The sequence below is a fragment of the Hakea prostrata genome, chromosome 9 (assembly GCF_041222555.1).
Source record: "Hakea prostrata isolate BN-2017 chromosome 9, UWA_Hpros_2, whole genome shotgun sequence".
Lineage (NCBI taxonomy): Eukaryota > Viridiplantae > Streptophyta > Magnoliopsida > Proteales > Proteaceae > Hakea > Hakea prostrata.
This window is the reverse complement of record NC_142608.1, coordinates 52263907-52284115: the sequence shown is the minus strand read 5'-3', so window position 1 is coordinate 52284115 and position 20209 is coordinate 52263907. Positions and strand designations below refer to the sequence as shown.

The 20209-nt window shown below is 36.5% G+C and overlaps 1 protein-coding gene across 2 annotated transcripts; it reads right to left on the bottom strand.

Annotated features, from left to right (window-relative positions):
• Positions 1 to 13670: 13670 nt before the first annotated feature.
• On the bottom strand, positions 13671 to 18232 carry LOC149005502 (uncharacterized). Of its 2 annotated transcripts, none has more exons than XM_089169312.1 (7): positions 18011 to 18232; positions 17193 to 17259; positions 17051 to 17109; positions 16842 to 16934; positions 16583 to 16722; positions 14670 to 14724; positions 13671 to 14317 (listed from the first exon to the last, which is right to left on the bottom strand). In XM_089169312.1, exons 2-7 carry the CDS (start codon positions 17257 to 17259, stop codon positions 14156 to 14158), a joined length of 576 nt encoding a protein of 191 aa, XP_089025438.1. In that variant the 5' UTR covers positions 18011 to 18232; the 3' UTR covers positions 13671 to 14155. The 2 variants fall into 2 exon arrangements, with proteins under 2 accessions (XP_089025438.1, XP_089025439.1); XM_089169313.1 differs by having other exon boundaries at positions 13671 to 14314.
• Between the last annotated feature and the right edge of the window lie 1977 nt (positions 18233 to 20209).

The following is a 20209-nucleotide window of genomic DNA, read 5'->3' as shown; positions in this document are numbered from 1 at the left end:
GGTTGTAGCAGTTGAGATTGGAAGAACTCAGTACGGAACTCCTCTGTTGTAACCAGGAAGAATCAGTGAAAGAACGAAGACATCATCGATCTAGGGTCAAAGACCTTAAGAGATAGATGAATCGGGTATTCTAATGGGTTGAAGATGAGATCCATTTAAATTTATATTTAGAATAGGGATTTAATCTGAATTATTAATTTGGTATATTACATGTATTCTTTTGTGAAGCTGCACTGCTGTACACAGCAAAGAGATGTGCACAACATAGGATTTTTTTCCCAATAATGTCACTAAACGATACTAAATCCGTTTTTCCTTGGCTTGTATGGTTCTTTTTTTCCTTGATCCGTGAAATGTTACAAATTTCTTAAACAACACTTCAAACATATACTAGATTGTCCTTTTATTGCAATTAAAAAAAAAAACATCATATCCATCAAATGTTTATGAACAATTAAATTTTTTATAGATAAGGTACAATCAAATGTTTACATTAGCAATTGGACTCCAAAAAATAGACTTAAAGATCATTTATTGCATAAAAAACTTGCTTGTGCCAAGTCAAATGCAGAGGATCCCATGCAGCAATGCACTCACCTAACTACATTTTGCATGGATTTGCAATATGAGATGATTAAAGAAATCACCGCATCTTCTTGGTTTTGGAATCTCCCCTGAAAGTACTTCTTTGAGCTGCAAGTGAAGGACATGGTATCCCATATTTGAAGCTGCACTTGATATTTCTTATAGGTATTGAAGTCATTTGGGGTTGGTTTGTCTAACCTTATGCGCATACATGGGCATACATCACCCTCAGGATTCCATGAACACCCTGCAATCATCCTGCTTGAATATGCAAAGAGGTCTGATCATCTATAATATAACAGGGCATGAAGCTCAATCTCAGCTGCAATAGTCTATAAAAAAGGAAAAAAAAAAGAAAAGAAAAAAACACATTATGCTATACACTGTAAATCATAAGCACCAATCTTCTTAGCTATTATATGAAAATTACAAAGAATTTGAAGAAAATTCACATCAATCTTCAAAGACAACTCGATTCCTTCCATTAGCTTCTTATTTCCTCGTTCTTGAAGATAAAGTAATTATCTATCTTCATGTTCCGCCTACCCAAACATGATCTTTATTATCAAGCAACATAAAACAGATACATAAACTGTCTACTCTTGAGCAATGGTGACCATAACTTGACAAAGTCACCAAAACAAACCTCAAAGAGAATCAGTCGAGTTCATTTCAGGGTATTTCCACTTTAAAAGGCCTTCATGGACATGAGGAACATAAGGACCATCCCATCCCATCCCTAACAGAGAAGGTCAATCAAATAGTAGTAAAACCAAAGAAAGGGATAAATGCAATATATTGCTTTAATAATCTCAATTGTTGAATTGAACTATTAGTTGTGATAAAGGAAGTTGCAAGCCAAGGTATGCAGTCAAAAATCTACATCTTAATAATATAAAATAGTAAGAGGCAAAGAAACTAAGTACCAAAATCCAGAGTTCGACAGAATTTGGATACTAATGCCTTACCAGCACCATAACTTTATGTAAAGATAGGTACATCAAGTGATAAGTTTCACTGGTTACCCCAAAAAAATGACAACTTTCACTACAACTTAGGAAGGAAAATTGTCCGATTAAGTTTTGTCAAAAGAAAACAGAATTGCCTCTTCATTATTCCAAAGGAGGCTTTTCTAAAGCCATGCAAAGAATCAATCCTCATGAATCCACCACTTCCCGGTTGCACAGGGGGAAAGAACACAATATTAACTCTGTTAATTCCCAAGAAGCAGAGCACAATTTAAAGTAGATATTCACCAAAATACTTCGATGACAAACTAAATGTGAACCTTCTACAAATTACTAAAAGCATGACAACCTTCATTTGGCTTCCATGTTGGTAATTAATATCGAGCGAGGACGTGTCTCTCAGAGGACTAAGGTCTATGGCTGCTTCTGGAAGAACAAGATGTAAGATTTCCACTTGATACTTGGTATTCCATATTCTAGGTAATCCTTCAAGAACAGCTTGTTTTCTATATGGCCTCCCCCTCCAAGAAGTATCACACTAACTAATTCTGTCTTCATTGTGAGAACCTTTCTTTCGTTTCTCTATTGATCACAAAGTTGTCCTCCAAGTCAGAAGAGGAATAAGTATCTACGACGACTCATTTGAGTCCTGCAACTCCAAAGCTAGTCGTTGAGGTGGTGTGGCAAACAGGGATAATATCTTCTCATTGCTTTTGTTTCTCCCATTAGTATCATGGTTGCTGTTTTTGTTTCTCTCTAAAGCTCCCATAAAATATCTCCCATTTCACTTCATTGTGAAATTTACTTTGGGAACCTTCTAAGCCCAATTTAATTGCTGCTCCTGACCCAATGGGCTTCCCATCTCATGAAGCGTCAAAGGTCAAACATGTGGGCTTCCAATGCAAATTGATTTTGGTTACTCTAGTGAGAAGCCCATTATAAGTAGGCCCCTTGTGGGTGGCCTAGGTGGGGATCCTTTTCCTAAGCAATTAGAAGGCCTTTCCTTGGCATCGAATTCTTCCTGTTGTTAGAAACCAAACACTCCTCAAACTAAAACAAAATATGACTCTCTCTTGGATCATCTTCTTCCATTATTCAGCAATAGAAAATTTTAATCCTTACATCAATAATTATGTTTTGGGCCACCTACACATAGGAGGGTCCACACTTTGATCACTTTAACTAGGTACAATAGAATAAATAAAATCTGGAGTGCTTTAATCTGGTGTATTTGGAACATTAGGAATGTGGCTAGCTTTTGTGGCATTGATGCATTGGTGTTTTAATTGAATCACTTCTCTTTCTTATGTGCTCTATCCATAATATCATAATAGACTCTCCTACACTTGGAATCTTGCAAGTGGATACCGTGGTAAATTCTTTGGAGGATGTGGATTACTTCCAAGTTTTCGTGGATGGTGCATGGGACAACAATACTAGGAAAGGAGGTAGGAGTTGTATTTGTGTGATGCCAAACATTTGTAGTTTCTCATTGCTAAGATTGCTTTGGCAACTCTGCTTTATTGTTGGAGCTTATTGTTGTGAGGGATGGTTTGCTTCTTGGTTGGTTCTTGGGAGTTTCTAATATCCAAGTGCACTTTAGTTTGTTTGTAGTGATTCTTGCCCTTTAGGGACATTGCTCTTCACTTGATTGGACAAGTCTTAGTTTAGTTTATGAGATTTTGAGGATTGTTCCAAACTTCACTTTTGTTCATTTTAATTTCATTTGTAGGATAGGTAATGTTTTTGCTAATCTTTTGCCTAAGGGAGTTCATCTATCCCTCTCTAGATCATGGTGGAATGTCTCACCTTTATTCATGGTGATGTTTCCTTATTGTTGTCTAGGTCTCTTGCCTTTAACTATTTTATTTAATGAAGCACCTTTAGTTCTCCCCTAGAAGAGAAAAAAAAGGCAGGGGGGTTGGTTAGGTTAGTGTTAAATATAGGAGAGTATATAATACACATTCACTTAATACATTTACCCATTTACCCATAAATTGGATTTCACTGTAATAATCTCCCATTTGGGTAGTATATTTTATTTTATGGATGAGTATTATACCTTATGAGCTCTTGAATTTTACTATCAAAATCTTATGCATCTTAACAATCTTGAGGAAACCTTTGGAGCTCTTTCCCTAAACTCCCAACAAGTTGACAGGAAACAATTTCTAGGCAGATATTCTTGAGGTTCTAGGATCTCCTAATGCATACAGTGCATTTTAATATGTATATGGAAAATTAAACATACATGTCACTGATCAATAAATGGCGCATTTAATGTATCGGCATGCGTGAAGTCATATAAGACAAAAGCCTAATCTTTCCTTGGTTTGGATCAAGGAGGTGTTTTTGGAAAAGGACATCCTTGGCATGAAGCAAACCAAGGGCTTTGTCGTCCACTCGGAAGATGGTTTAAATTCATCGGGTCGATTTGGGTCCATCGAGCAAAGGACTATCGTGCAAAATATGCACAATAGTTACCATCAGAATGAATCATACGTGAAGATAAGATTGAAATAAGTACCTACTTGTCCATGTCTCTTCCTCTTCCTAATTGTCATGTTATCATAGTCTTTGACCTCACTATGATTTAAAGATTCTACACCCTTAAGACCTTGAATCTCTTTCAGCATTTCACAAAGGCAAAGCTTTGACACCTTCAAAGGTTTCAGCCTTGAGATGTCGAAGTGCTCATACCAATGAATTGTGATGGACACACTTAAGTTAAACTAAACTTGAGGAAACCTCTAGAGCTCTTTTCAATGGCGTTGAAGCTCTAATAACCTCAACTTCTTAAAGTGGGACAGATCTATTGGAAACATTTCAAATTCCAAGACATTCACAACACCTTTAAATTTGAGAGCATTGAAAATCATTAGGCAATTTTGAAATATTGGCTCAAATAGATCAAGGATATGCAAACAACTCATTCTCCCCATTGATCTTGGTAGCTTCACTAGTCTACAATTCTCTGCATCATGACATATTATCACATTGTGATGTGTTTGTATATTTAGATTTCTCTTCATTGGGCATGGTGGAGCTCACTAATTGTGATGTTCAGACTCTGCAAATACCATCATATCCATGCAAACTCCGGTGAGCCGGTGGCGACCAGGTTGGCGGTACTTTCACATTCTAGTCTGAGGTTATTCCCCTATCCTAGTCATCATGGATTAGATTGTGGTTGTCTCTCATGTGCCTTCAGTTAAGCAGGGTGAGTTTCTTGAAAAGGCGATCTTTTTGTTAGTTGACGTGGATGACAAATCCAGGCATTGATCGATCGCCTGTAATCACAGAGCATTTTTATTTGCAACAGCGGCTGGTGCATGTAGCCAATGGTGTAGATTATGTCACGTAATCAAAATAAACTCTAATGGTGCAAAATCACGTGGCGAGGTTTAGTTGTGAAAATATAATTTTTTTTATTATTATTTTCACATTATAATGGTTCAATATTTTATTAATTTACAAAATAAACCCCTCCATTTACCCAACTCACAAATCTCTATTTTGTTTTGCCCTCTGGTTTCGCTATCATCCTCAACAGGCCGGGTTCTCGTGGTTCCAATGGTGACAACAATGGCAACCTGGGAAGAATAGCAATAGCAACCTGGGAAGAGTTGCAAGAGGTTCCTTACTATGGCATTTCAGATACTTAGTAATAATCTCCCAATTGCTAAACTCATGGTGGAATCTATGGAGACAGTTAACAATCTCATATCATGCACTATTCAAAAGATCAAAGCTGCCCTTTGCTGTGAAAGCTAGGTTAGGAGAAGGAAAAGCTATGCATAATACTACCTTTTTGTTATTTTATTTAAGCTTTCTAATGGTGATAAATGTTAGAATCTAGTTGAGTAAGTAAAAACCATAGGATCTCAGTTAACATACATAAATTAACCAAAAGGGGGGGGGAAGGCGCAACGAACCAGACGTCATCCCCCCCCCCCAATCAACCCTCCCAAATGTGCCAAAAAGTTGCTCTAGATTAGACTAGCGAGCATCATACTCAAAGAAGATGGTGAAGGGATTTTATTTCCGCTTTCTTGAAAGGGAATTTGTTGAATAGGATATATAGATTGAAGGAACAAGAAAGAAGATGATGAGGACAAAGATTACCATACATGAATGTGATTAAGTCCAGACTATTTACAAAATTAGGGTTTTGAATCAAGAACGAACCTCGTGTGGAAAATCCTTGCTAGGGGTGAGAATACAGGCCAAAGTGACGAGGATTCATCTTCTTCAAGCTAGGGCAAAACGAAATACAGATTTGAGAGTCGGTTAAATGGAGGGGTTGATTTTGTAAAGTAGTAAACTATTAAACCCTTAGAATGTAAAAATAAAAAAGAATATTTACAACTAACCCCCGCCACTTGATTCTGCACCGTTTGATTTCATTTTTATTACGTGGTGCAATCTATGCCAGTGACTACATGCAGAAGTGGCTGCTGCAAGTAAAATGTAATCACAATAGTACAATATAAGGCAGTTGTTTGAGTTCCTGGGTCACTGCTGAATACAGACAAAGTGGACCAAAGGTGGGCTCTCATCCTAAACATATGGTAGAAGGTTGTGACTATGTGAGGGGAGTAAAGTCTTCTTCTCTCATAGAGGATCCCAACTCAATAAGAGGTAACAACTATAATGACAAAATTGGGGGGGGGGGGGGGGATTTTATCACCATATTTACAACATGTACAATCCGATTATATTCAAATTTAATACACGCACAATATGCATCTCTCTTATGTAAGTCAAGTTGATCTTTAGAATCTATATGAAATCTTTCCATAAACAACTTTCACAATGGAGAAACAATTGTGGTGGATCTTCAAGCTCTAAAAGGAGCTGTATTGAAGATTTTTTTACCACTATGGATTCTTAAAAATTTATTTCTTCATTTCATATAAATCTACAAAAGATCTTAACACCTATAAATTTTTAAAATTAAAAACAACTAAAACCATAGTCACAGCTGAACCAAACTCAGGAATCTGCTGCAGTGCTTTATTGACCATAAAAGTGGTCTTTAAATAGAATTTACACAATGGAAAACTAATCGAAAGAATCTGAAACGTGGCTAAACAGTCAAAACAGAAAAATAAGAGATAGTAGGTTAAAACAACTAAATCAGAGGAAAAGGATGAACAACGAGAGGTTTTTCTTCAGACGACATTGTTTCCACAAATCACTTTGTAACAGATTCCTACCAGCTTCAACAATTTCAAAAGGCTCCTAACTGTTTCAAACTCTATTCCATTTGATCAATTCAATCTTCTACTTTGTTAGAGTCAGGGGTAAAGCCAGGATTAAACATTAGGGGATAATAAGTCTAAATCATCTCTTTGTCTAGCGAGCATTAATGCCCTTTTCACTATACATATTTTGTGGATCCCACCTTTGAATTATTTTATTACATTCCTATATAAGGCCCACAATAAAAAATTTAGATAAATTCATAGGAGAACTAAAATATAGATTATACAATTATAAGTAAATTATAAAAAATATATTGAAGTAAAGCATAGGGGCTAAAATTATAATGTGGATCATCTTCCTCCCCTGATGGGAAGAGCCACAGAGTGCTCCCTTGACTGTGTTATAACAACAAATTATGTGGGGTCCACAAGTAAAAAATAATAAAACATTTAAAAGAAATAAACCCCGTCACCTTAATCTTGTGAGCCCCCTGTAATTTGTGGTCAACAACCGGGGAGACAATCTGGACTCCTAAAATTACAGGATTAGATTACCATTTAATACTTTAAAAATTCATGAATGAAAGAAGGTCGGAAAGAAATTGTAGGAAAAGAGATAGATTTGAAATCTATTTACTAAATATGGGAAAACAGTTAATTTTTATAAATTAAATAAAAAATAATTCAATAATTATGATTAAATCTAATAAAATAATGTTGAAATTCTAAACATCCAACTAATAAAACTTAAAATTTAAATTACTATTAGTAGGAATCAAAATTTTAAGAGAAAGTTTAAGGATTAAAAAAAAAAATTATGATTAGATCTCATAAATCAATGGCGGAAATTCTAACCAGATTTAAATTGCAATTAGTAAAATCGAGATTTTAAGAGAAAGTTTAGGGATTCTTGGAAAGTGAAAAGTGGAAGTGGTCAAATAATGGGTTTGGATTTTATTCCAAACACACAAAGAGAAAATCAAGGAAAAATCAAAGAAATATGGAAATTAAAAAATAAAAATCAAGAGGGTCCATAAATTCGCTTACTTTCTCTTGCTATATAAGTAAACTGCTTCCCCATCCACAGTCATTGCTTAAGCCAACATAAAGGAAGGAAGGAAGGAGAAGACAAGCAAAGAGGTTATGAAAATGGCATTACCAGTCTCTAAAGTATTTCTGTTGTGTCTGATATTGGCAGGCGTGTTTGGAGCCCTGGTAGAGAATGCTGCCGGCCAATGTAGTGGCTATGGCCTCTGTGAGAGTGGTGAGTTTCAAAAAGACTATGCTTACCGTCAACCAGTTTCTTCTTTTGAGTGTTGCGGGAAGATTGTTAAACAAGGTGAACAATGCTGGATTGACTTCTGTAAAGGAAAATATGATGCTGATTGGGAAAAGAAATCATGGGCTAGTTGTTCATCTATTGCACCTACTCATGGATTCTAGCTTTATTGAAACATTCTCTTGTTTAATCTAATAATAAGTATTTCGTGAATTCAATAAGGTTTTCAAACAGAACCAGTTGTGTTTTGTTGTATTATCTTTCTTTCCTGCTATAGCTTTTGTTAACCTTCTTGGTGCAATGGTAGAATTTTTCATCTGTCAAACTAAAAGCAACTCACAAGATATCTCTAGTAACATAGAATCCTGAATTTTTATCTTCTTTCAATTGCAAAAAAACAATTCTATCTTCTTTCTTCCATGAGTTACTTCTTGATCCACCATTCATTGTTTTATATTATAAGATTTAAAATAATAAGATTAAAGGTATATTAATTATTTCTATTGAAATTAATTAAGGGCTCTAAACGGAAAAGGGGGTGATTGCCATTTTGGCATAGTTTTGAGGTGTCTATGCTTCTCGCCAATTATCTTGGGGTGTTTCTAAGATTTTACCTTTTTATTATTTACTTCAAATTTATGGTTGAAATTTGGAGATAAAATTTGGACATATATTAGATCATTGATCATAATATATTAATGGAAAAAAATTGTATCAGATTTTTAAGTCAATTTCAAGATCTGATTCATAATTTTTTTAGTCAATTGTTGACTAATTTTATTGGTTTAAGCAAGGATCTAAATTGTCTAACCTTGCAAATATGAAAAATGAGTATTATTTTAGAGTTTATTATTGGGAGGTAAAATTCCTATTTATTAGGTAAATGGCCGTTAGAAAAAAAAATTTAATATTAACTATTAATAAATAGAAAATGCAAGGATAGCAACATTTTCCAGTCACATGAGTCAATCTAATTAATTATGGAATTTTACTTATAATCCTCTACCCTCTTAAGTTTCCCCATAAATCACCCTACTTTCTAAATTATCTCAATCATTAATTTAAGTGTAAGGAATTGATTGTCTAAAAATCTAAATTTATTTTTAATAAATTTAATAATATTAATGTTAATTACAATAACAATTTTATGTGTTATGTATATTTCTTTTCCTGGCTCTCTTGGTAATCACATCTTCATCTTCCCAAGCCATTGATTTGGGAAAGATGAAAAATTCTCAATCAAGGGATGATTCCCATTTCCACTTTCTTTTTTTTGGGCAAAATCCTATTCCACTTGTTGAATTTGGCAAAGACGTTGGTAACAGTTCTTCGGAAACGCATACAAAACCGCGTTTGGCAAGGCCGGCCCTGCTGAAAGGGCGGAAAATCCGGAAGAACTAAACACTAATAGAATATGTTTTTTTTTTTTTTGGTTGAAAAATTAGTTGGTGTTTGATAAACTTGTTGTAAGGCTTCAATTTGAACCAATCACCGCGCTTTGGTAAAAACATATTTTTTATTAGCGCTGAACTTTTGGCCGTTAAGCGAAGAACCGTTTCGCCCTAACCCGTTCTCGGCGCATTAATTGTCTCCCCTCCAAGATTTAGAGATCCCTCCCCAATAGAAAAAAAAAATTGGTGATGATATAATAAGGGTCTGTTTGATTACATGAGTCTGGAGATTTCAACTCTATGGAGATATGATTCATAAAATTAATTGTTTGGTTAACCTAAATATGTGAAATGAAATTAAAAACTATTTGGTCGACGTGATTTTTGTGAATTTGCAAATGTTTATCGCTTTTATAGTAGGGATGAAATCTCCATATTTCACTTGACACCCATAAATCTATAAATTCACATTTAGTGTAAAAAAATGAATCTCTAAATTTCATGAATCCAAGAATTTTCAAATTAGGGTTTTAAAGGTGGTCCTATCGAGAGCATGGACTAGATAAATTTCCCATAACCCCCATACTCAAACTTTATCTTTTGCTCTTGGCCCACATGCCTCAAAGCCCAAGGAGATGACTGATGACTCTCCCCGTAAAATGGGTGGTCCAATGTTTAATTCTGGGTCGTAGAGAATGTTGATTAAGGCCAGTGAGGCCCATCTCAAGCATCGTCGCCAATTTAATTGCTGCTCCTAACCTAATGGGCTTTACATCTCATGATGCGTCTAAAGGTAAAAAATGTGGGCTTCCAATGCAAATTGATTTTGGTTCATCTAGTGAGAAGCCCATGATAACTAGGCCCCATTGTGGGCAGCCCAGGTGGGGATCCTTTTTCTAGGCAAATTAGAAGGCCTTTCCTTGGCATTGAATTCTCCCTCTTATCAGAATCAAGGTGCGAAATTTGCCGTTTCATCGGTTTTGCTCGAAATTTTAGGGGGTTTTGGTCAAATTTCGCCCCCCAATTTTGGGGGTATTTTAGGTAATTTCGGGTCAAAATTTAGTGTCTAGCCTAAATTGCTTAACTAATAAATTATTATGATTGTATATTCCTAACTAGTAGGAGTAGATTATGAAACATTCAATAACGTAAAGTAGAATTCTAAATTTCTACCATGATTCTCCATATTTTTCACACATCATTTTTCCATATCAACCAATATTCACCAATCACCATCCTTATCACATTATCCTTCTACCTCATCTTTCCGTATCTACAAAGATCCTCCAATCACCACCCTCATCACATAATTATCATTCCAATTCATCTTTCATGTTTTGTATTATGTTGTAATATTGTGTAGATCATTATGATTGTACATTCATAATTAGTAGGAGTAGATTAGACAACATTCAAGAATGCAAGAAAATAGGAGAGAGAAACTTTGGACAAACCTAAATAATTGCCCCGAAATATTGCCAAAATTCACCAGTTCGCACTACGCCGGGTTCACCAGGGGGTGAATTTCACCGAAACTTTGCACCATAGTTTGATGCTAATTTTCTATCCAATCATACTTAGAAAGTTCATATGTTGACTTAGGAAGCAATTAAAGGTGCTTGGAACAAATTTGGCAACTAAATTCACAACTTTCGGCAATTTTGCCCAATTGTTTTATTTTGTGCGTAACTTCCCCTGGAGCTCCGATTTAGGTGATCTAAGCTAATATGAAAAGCTAAAAAATGCAATCTATAATTTAATCTCTTAAGAATCTCCTAGAATTAAAGTGTAAGATGGTCAAATAAATTTTTTGACGAAATCATGATCTGTGCTGCCACCTAGAAGAGCAAATTTTGGAGTTGCCATTTATTTTTGAGTATTGGAAGGAAAGAAGAATAATCTGCTGATACACCTCCAAATAATTTCGAGTATTTTTTGTAGAAGAATCATCAGCTGATGCACCCGCCATTTGTTTCCTCTTCAAGATGATTCTTAAATATTTTTTATAATTTTAATTTCTAGAAATAGAGTGTTTAACCTTAGCTAATAAAAGAGGAGGAAGAGAACAAAAAAAAACACATAAGAAAATTCACCAGAGGCTAGGCTTTCTTTTCCACTTTAAGGGGATGTTGAATCCAATCTCATGAACACATTAATTAATACAATAATGTTATTTTTACGTTTTTTTTGGAATTGATTGTATTATTCTAAACTAATTCATTTTGATTCGTGTATGTTTGGATTAGTTTATGCCTATTAAGTAATTTATATGTAAGTCTTTAGCCAGAATTGAGACTTCAATTCATAATTGTTGTCGATCTTTATTCACATGTGGCAATTGATGGTTGTTAATCACTAAGAACAACACAACTTAAGTCAAATTAACAAATCGACTTTGTAAATTTGTTGCTTAGATTAACCTATTTTTCTATTGCTTAATGGAATCACCGAATCACTATACTAAATCTAGAGAGCTTATTTTAGGTTGTCTGATGGTTAGGCTTGATCAAAGAGCTTATTTTGCTTAGATACACTACAAAAATTTGAGGTAACAAAGCTTATTGTTACCTATGGTTAAATAATTTCGGATGGAAGTAGGAATCACAATACAATTCATTTTGCTATTCGAGAGAAGGTGGAAATTGAACCAAGAACTGTAATTCTTAATCTGATTGGTTCTTCATTTAATTGTACTTGGGTAACATAGAAGAAGCTCCTAAGAGGTCATACAACTACTCGGGTGGCACGGAGAAGATCTAGACACAACACTATGAAAATTCAAGAAAACATAAGTCAATTGTTTTCTCAAAAGAACAACTAAGTTCACTTCCTTGCGAAATGGATTGTGATGGGGATGGAACCAAAAAAGATGGTGTGGAAAATCAAATTGATGAGTTGTATATCTCTTCCATTTCTGATGAATCACAAAAAAGAGGAAAGAAAGATCAAAAGAAGTGCTACCAAGCAAAATGTAATGCCACAGTTGAGAAAGAGTTGTTGGCGGAGGCAAATAATATGAATATCTACCGTGTGTAGTTTTGTAACTCCAAAGTGGATAGTCTGTGCCACTGGGGAGGACCAGTGTGTAGACACTAAGGGGAGACGCATTAGGGGAGAGTGACAGCTGGGATCCGGAGCCAGAATGAGCATGTCACAAGCCTCTGAGCCCCATGGAACCCTTTAGGACTTTTGTGGATTCTTTGCTTATTGGTTTTTAGGACCTTGATTCCCTCCTAGGTCAAATGCAAGGTGACATTGATGCTAGAATCCTTAATGGATCTGGCTAAACCCTCCTAAACCCGTTTTAAGCTACGTTTTACTATGCCATAACAATTGATCAACCCCTGATGGAGAACCAGGTGAACCCTACTTTCCACATCCTGTATTTTTTTGCATCTTTTGCATTTCTAGACTCTTTCCCAGTGCTTTGCTGGACGAATACCCCGATCTCTGCTTTGACTTTGGGTTTTTCTTTGACTAGATTCATGTTTTGATGTTATTGTTGCTGCCCATCAAGTGTTTCCTTTTACCTTTTATGTGTTTTAGAGCTACCATATGTAATATTTCCTCCAGTGCTGTCAAGATCTCTATGATCTCTTAGTCTCCTGTGGCTAGTTCTGGTTGAAGCTGATTCTTGGGCTTCATGGCTTTATGGTGCTAGAAGCTAATGAAAATGATCTTCTTGCGTTGGATGTGTGGGGGGTGCAAAAAAAGTTTACTATATCTAGATCAGGAAATTTTGTACTAATTAAAATTGAAGTTCTGTAGGCCTATGAATGCTTTTTCTTCAATCTTTGAAGTTCCAAGTTCCAGTTTACATGGGTATCAAGGAGGGTTATGGACCATTGCCAAACCCTCTGTCTCCTTCAATATTGTTTTCTCCTCAAACCACTATTTAGCCAATAAATTTAGTACTACTTGTGTCTTCTATGTTGTTATTTTCATTTATGCTCCCCCTCAGTATCATTTCAGGAAATTATTGCTAGATTTCATTCGCACAGATTTGCAAAATTTCCCGATTTGGAAAAACGCACGGAGTAATTCCATGTGAGAAAGCTTGCAGCTATTTTGCTAAATTAACAACCTAAACCTTAGCCACCAACTGGAGAGAGAGAATAACATCCCCCAGTGGGAACTCCCCCATCTAATAACTGCATTAACATCATTCAGATGCTTAGGATCACGAATGCAACCTTACAAAACAGAATCCGATTGTTTACCAAAAAATAAAAAAAAAACAGAATCCGATCTGACAGGTGCTCAATCTACCAGCAGAGCTACTCGGTCACAACAATCCACCAAGAACCAACACTAGGAACTGCTGGAATACAGATTCAACCTGAGCTTAAAAAGGCATCCATCCAGTGCCAGATGAAAATGAACTGATGATTCTAAATGATTCATAATGAAGCCAGATAATATACAAGAAAGCTTAGATCACAAAAACATAACACCTGCTGTGCTAAACGATCACTGCTGAATTAAACCACATTAGAAACAACCTAAGAATCCAAATCTCATATTGAAAGCAAAGCTAACTGAAGATATCTACAAGTTCACTATTAACAGGTTACTGAAAAAGGCAGAAAAACAGAGAATGATAGGTTCCAGATGGTAATCACAGCCTTGAGATATATCCACCGCTTGGCACCAATGGCTGCCTGTGATAGAAAGCTCTTCGCCACCCAAATACTACCAACTTCACGATCAACATGGATCCTCCAATTAGTTGGAATACTGGCTGAATCGACCCCTTTTCCGCTGTTGCTGGAATCGACCCCTTCTCATCTGCTGATGAGAAAATGCTTTTATCCTCTGTTCCTTCATGTTTGCGAACATAGAATCCAACGTCTGAGCCCTGGATTTAGGAACCACCTTAGCCTGCTGCTGTACAACAGAAATAACATTACTTGTTACATCCTAGTCCCTTCCATTATCGTCAATTTACAAACATGAAAGAATGGGGGAAGAGAGAGAGAAGCGAAAGGGTAGGGAGGAAAGAGAAAAGACAACCAAGATCGGGCGAAGGCACCACAAAATTTACAACTCCATTTCCCTTGAGATGATATTTTACTCATAAACCTATTACTACCTGTCACGTGTACCTTGTATGCATACAAATTTCAAAACTCTAAAATGTTCGATACTAGAAATGTCAATTTGCTTGGTATTCAGAAACATGACCTACGGTAACAAGGCAGAATCCCTGTGTTTAATGCAGGAATAGGGAAATGTATACCTTCCCACGAAAGCCTCCGACAGAAAACCTCATCTGAGCTGATGGAGCTACAAACCTGCACAAATAGTAGAGTAAATTCGAAAAAAGAAACAGACAAAACTACATTTTGATGAACCAGGTAAAATTTTAAAGCATCTACCATCTATCATAATTGCATCAGGGAACAAGGTGGGCTTACCATGGAGGACCCCTACTTCTTTTAATATATTAAAAAAAAAAAAAAAAGACTAGACAAACCAACATTTAGAAATTATGATAACGATCAAAAATTGGAGATCTGCCTTCCCCCTTGGTGAAGTTTCATCCAATACCATGAAGGAGTCCTCATGTACTGGGGCATCTCACTCCGGTGAAAGAAACATGGAAACATTCAACTTCAAGAAATTCAAACAGATAAGCTCTATGGACCAGAAGCACCACCAATCAATGCCATCCTTCAGTCCAATGAATATAGGATTGCTCTTCTACACAAACCCCATTTAAAGCTCTACACCATGATATATCACAAAACATAAGAACATAATGCTTCAGCAAGTCATATTAGATGGAAAAAGTCCTCCATCAACGAACAAAAGCTTCTAAGACTTCTCAGTCACACAATCTCCATTAACTAGAATTGTCAACAACCATGAAACACAATCCAGCAGTCCAATAACCAGGCGATAACCCTTCTGAGCAACCCCAACTTACAGCTCTAAACCATGAAATATCACAAAGAAAATCCAATACCAAATGAAGCTTCCGCCAAGGCCCGGCAGAAAATGTCCTTCATCCCTTTGGTGCATTTATCAAAAGAAGTTGTCACTCACTTGGATGTCCCAATAAATATGTTGATAACATTCTACTAATTCACCCCCCACTAGGAGTTCGAGCTCCTGTTCTGCTCCATGCCATTTTGCTATCACTGTTTATTTCAAGTAAAGGATGATTCCTTCACACAAGGACGGCAAAACTGAGAACTCCCAATGAACCAAACATTTAACACCAAAACAAATGGCATAATCATCCACAATTCATAAACACCCCACTTGTTTTTATATGTCATACGCCCCAACATCACAATAATGTTCATCTGGAAAAATAAAGCTGCAGTAAACTTGTCACAAGCTTCAAGGGAAATGTGAAGAACTTGTCGAGAGTAGTTCCTAAAGCAACCAAACTGCTACTATAGAAAACATGACAATGTTGGATAAGCACCCTGAACAAAATATCTTCCAGACGCTGAGAAAGGGCCAACAATCAATCAAGAAAGAGATGTAGAGGCACAATGGCTGTACTGAGAAAGACAGATTGGGAAAAATTGGCAGAACAGAAGTGGGTTGGACCATTTGGTCAAATGTCAGGATCTTCAAAGCATATCACAACCCAATGAACAATAAGAACAAGAAGTGGATTAACAATCATGGGTTGAAGAGAGCAGCCTAGCATTGGTAACAGTTTCTTTTCAAAGTGCACTGAAGTGTCTCCTAGACTTTGGTCAAGCCTCCAAAACCACTCTTGTGATGCATCTCTTCTCAGCAATAAACCGCATCTTTGACCACAATAAAAACAATCCATCATTCATTTTCAACCTCAAGCAACATTCTCCAATCTCAGGAGAAATAGGTTAGCCAGCCACTCAGCTAGACTAAATGCAGCATTCAAACTCTCCGCGACACAGGAAAAGCAAGTATGTGAATCAACACTTCTTGTGATAAGTATGCACTGCTTAATAGTCATTCTTTCCCAAACCAACAAACATTGATGGATCATGTAATGCCTCAACAGTATCTCATTAACAATAAGCAACCATGGTTTACCTGCAAGTAGGCAGGAAACATGTTCCTCATTACCAAGATATTTAGAAAATTTTACTGTATATTCCTGATATTAAGATTTCTACCACAAAATGGTAAACTTAGGGCTCTGGGTACCTTGGCATATTCCAATTAACCATCCTACTATGGCCAAGAGGTCTGGCACGAACTGGAGCAGCTGCAGCCTTCTTGGCAGCCTCAGTGGTCAGTGGAAACTGGTTACCTTGGAAATTTGACCTTCTCTGAGAAAGAACCCCCTACAGCATAACAATATAACACAGATACCAAGATAAATAAACTTCGTCTGCAATCAGTGGGGTACAAAGTTTAAATAGATAGATATGAGATTAAAATGAGGAGCATTCAGTTACAATACCTGTCTGAAAGATGACCTCATATCCATAAAACGGCGCACTTTTGATGCATTGCCTTTGTTTGAATCAGCATTCAAGAATCTTTTGCTTTTATTCTGCAACATATCCCCCAATTTGTCAGACTTTATGCAGACTTTATGCAAAGAATACTCGTCTACACAAAAAATAAGATAACAGATTATAATGATATATTTCCAGGGAAGCCACTCACTGAAGCCCTCTGCTTTTTGACCTTGAAATTAGATTTCTTGGACATCTTGATAATATCATCTGCATCGGTGAAAACACAAATGGTCATCTACCTACACATCCTATTTAAGATCTCTATAAAAAGCCCATAGAATCCAGCATACCTAAAGTCATGCCCATTTTCATCTCTGTGAGAGCAATTGCTTCCTTGGTCATCGGTTTTGTGGCCATCTGAAAAAGAGATAAAAATAATTATCAAATTTAGGATATAAAACCAAATATGTACGCTAATTGGCATAGAGATGATTTAAAAAAATTTATTGCCAAGCTAATACAACGAAGAGAAAATTAAGTATAACTCAGAACAATCCAAGTTGTATAACTCAGAACAATCCAAGTTGTATAAGTCTGAGAAAAAAAACAGCATACAATTTATTAAACAATTAAAATAAAAAAACAACAAAGAGGGGGAAGGGAACCGGGGGAAAAAACACTTCTTGAGAGAAAGCTTGAATAGAAATTGAGGTAAAGACGAGTAGGCGTGAGCCAAGACCGACAGGAGAATTTAAGAACACGACGACCACCAAACGCTACAGAACAAACAGAACCTCGATGCCAAAAACGGTTAATCTTCAGGAAACGCACAACCAAACCATCAGGAAATAATTTAAGACAAAAACAAAGATACAGAAAGACAAATACAAACACAAAGATACAGAAAGACAAATCCTTTCTTCAATTAATATCGCATGCAAAATTAAAGCTTCTAATTTCATAGAAAATTCACCATGAAACCCTAAACAGAAAATGCGCGCGAATAGCAAAAACCAACGAAACCGGGAGAGAAAAAACATAATAATTTAAGTTTTCTAACCAAAACAGATACCAAAATCATATAAACAGTAAAGAAGCCCAGCGTCGCATCGATAGAAAGAACATTCAATCGAAATTAAACAAACAGAACAAAGGAAGAAGATCGTACATCTTTCTGAAACTAATTCGGGAGAACTGAAGGAACCACGATCTCTTCTCTGAATTAACGGTTAGAAAGCTAGGGTTTCACCTATCGAAGAGCGAAGAAAAGATGGGAACTGAGAAGCAAACTGCGACGTCGCAGCGTTCAGAAGAGGCGTAATCACCCTCTCGGCCTGTCCTGTTTATTTATAGCCAGGGTATCCAAGAAAACCGGTTCTTCCTTGGAGTCGAACTCGCGATCGTCGGAGGTTTCTTTTAAGTTGTTAACCAAACCGTTTCTTGCTTGGAGTGGTTAAAGGTCCAGCCAGCGAGATATGGTTCGACCGGCGAACCAATAGATATGGTGCGATTAGGTGGCCGGCGAAGACTTCGAAACGACAAAGCGAGGGATTTTTATTTGAGGCAACAGCTGTCTGCTGCTGCCAATGGTGGAGATTTTGCTACCTATACAATAATCAATTGAACGGTGTGAGATCAACAGATGTGGATTTAATTGTAAATATAATTTTTATTTTTACATTAAGGGTTTTAAAAATTCTCAAATTTACAAAATGAGCCCCTCACCTACCCGAAGTCGATCCCTTTTTTTTTTTTGTTTCGCCCTAGCTGGAGCATGTCTCGGGTTCGGAATCAACGATTCTCCAAATGAAGCAACTTGGAGAATAATAGGGAAATAGATAGATGGGTGGATAATCTCATATCCCATGACAAATCCAACCTAGATTAGCATTGTATTTTGTTTCTTCCTTCAATTAATTTCTTCAGATCGGTTTCAATCTCTTTGTTGCGAGTAGGTTCGGCAAGGGCAGGTCTTTGGATTACAGAGGATCATTTTTAGTAATATTCCAAACCTCAGATCTGGTGAACAAGGTTAGGGTTTTGTTTAATTTTAACAATCTTAATGTGGGTTCTTGGCCGACAACTACTCAGCCAAACCAAGGTGAGAACGATCAATCCTCGCTTTGATTCTCAGATCCATGTTCATCGTTTTTTTCTTTGAAAGGAACATTTAAGCGATGGTGAAGCCGTCGACGGTGGATGAGCGATGCCGTTTGATGAAATCGATGTTTTAATGAGGTGTTTATGCAGTTTGATCTGGTCTGGTGTTTTCCTTAGCCATCCATGATATCATGGAATTGGAAAGCGGAGTTGGGTTTGGAGAGGATGTAAAAGAGATCTAGACGAGCCATGAATCATTGAGAGGGTGAGTGTCGAGCCTACAGATTGCCATTAACACCGCTCGAGTTGGTTAGAATGAGGGATCCGTTTTGTAAATTTGCAAAGTTTTAGAACCCTTAGAATGTAAATAACAAAATATATATATTTTTATAATTTATCCTGCCTATGGATCCCACACCGTTGGATTGTTGTGGTGAAATCCCCACCATTGGCGGCAGCAGGCGGCTGCCCGCAAATAAAAATCCCAAAGCGAGAGGGGCGGATGGATGAAATTCGAAACAAGGCGAAAATATGAGTTTTTTTTTTTTCTTTCAAAAAGTGTGTTTCACCTATGGGCCCCACTGTTTTTGTGGTTGGGAAGCGGATGGAGAGCACAGAGATGCTCCCCTACCCCACATATCTAATAAGTCGAGATCATTTTCCCGTCAGGGGGAGCACAAGAGTGCTCGCCGACCACTTCTCAACCACAAAAACACATTGGGGCCCACAGGTTGGGAAGCCTTCGAGTGTGCTCCCCTGATGAGGAGATGATCCCAACTCATATATCTTATAGCACCGTTTGATTTCAAAGGTAGGGTGGAAAAAACAAGATGAAAAAAATAAATATATGAACTCATATGTAATGGAGGGGGAGAGAAAAATAAAAAGAAATGATTTTTTAGTCTATTGTTTTCATAATTTTCAACAAAATCTCATACCCCTTAACAAACAAGTTTTCTTCTATCAACTATTTTACCTCAGTGAACCAAACACACAATACTTTAGAATTTCATGAAAAATTTTGTTTTTCTAAAAATTTTCCTCCCAACTTTTATTCCAACAAATAAACGTTGCCTAGTTGTTTTACAAAAACACATCTTCTTAAACTTCTTGTCATTATCCTACTATAAAACATTTTTGAATTTGAGTTTTCTGTATGGCACCCACTATTATTGAGGTGAAACTAATATGAACATCCATTATTATGCTCTAAATTACGTAAAATCCACTTGAAAAATTACAAATTACCTACAATTAAGTTTTGTTG

What these genes read in the sequence shown, in the direction of transcription:
- LOC149005502 (XM_089169312.1), bottom strand. Translation starts at nt 17,259, where the DNA reads ATGGCCACAAAACCGATGACCAAGGAAGCAATTGCTCTCACAGAGATG. An exon ending in TGAGGTCATCTTTCAGACAG is followed by an intron (nt 16,723 to 16,841) that starts GTATTGTAACTG and finishes GTTATGCTGTAG; the next exon opens with GGGGTTCTTTCTCAGAGAAG. An exon ending in GTTAATTGGAATATGCCAAG is followed by an intron (nt 14,725 to 16,582) that starts GTACCCAGAGCC and finishes CTATTTGTGCAG; the next exon opens with GTTTGTAGCTCCATCAGCTC.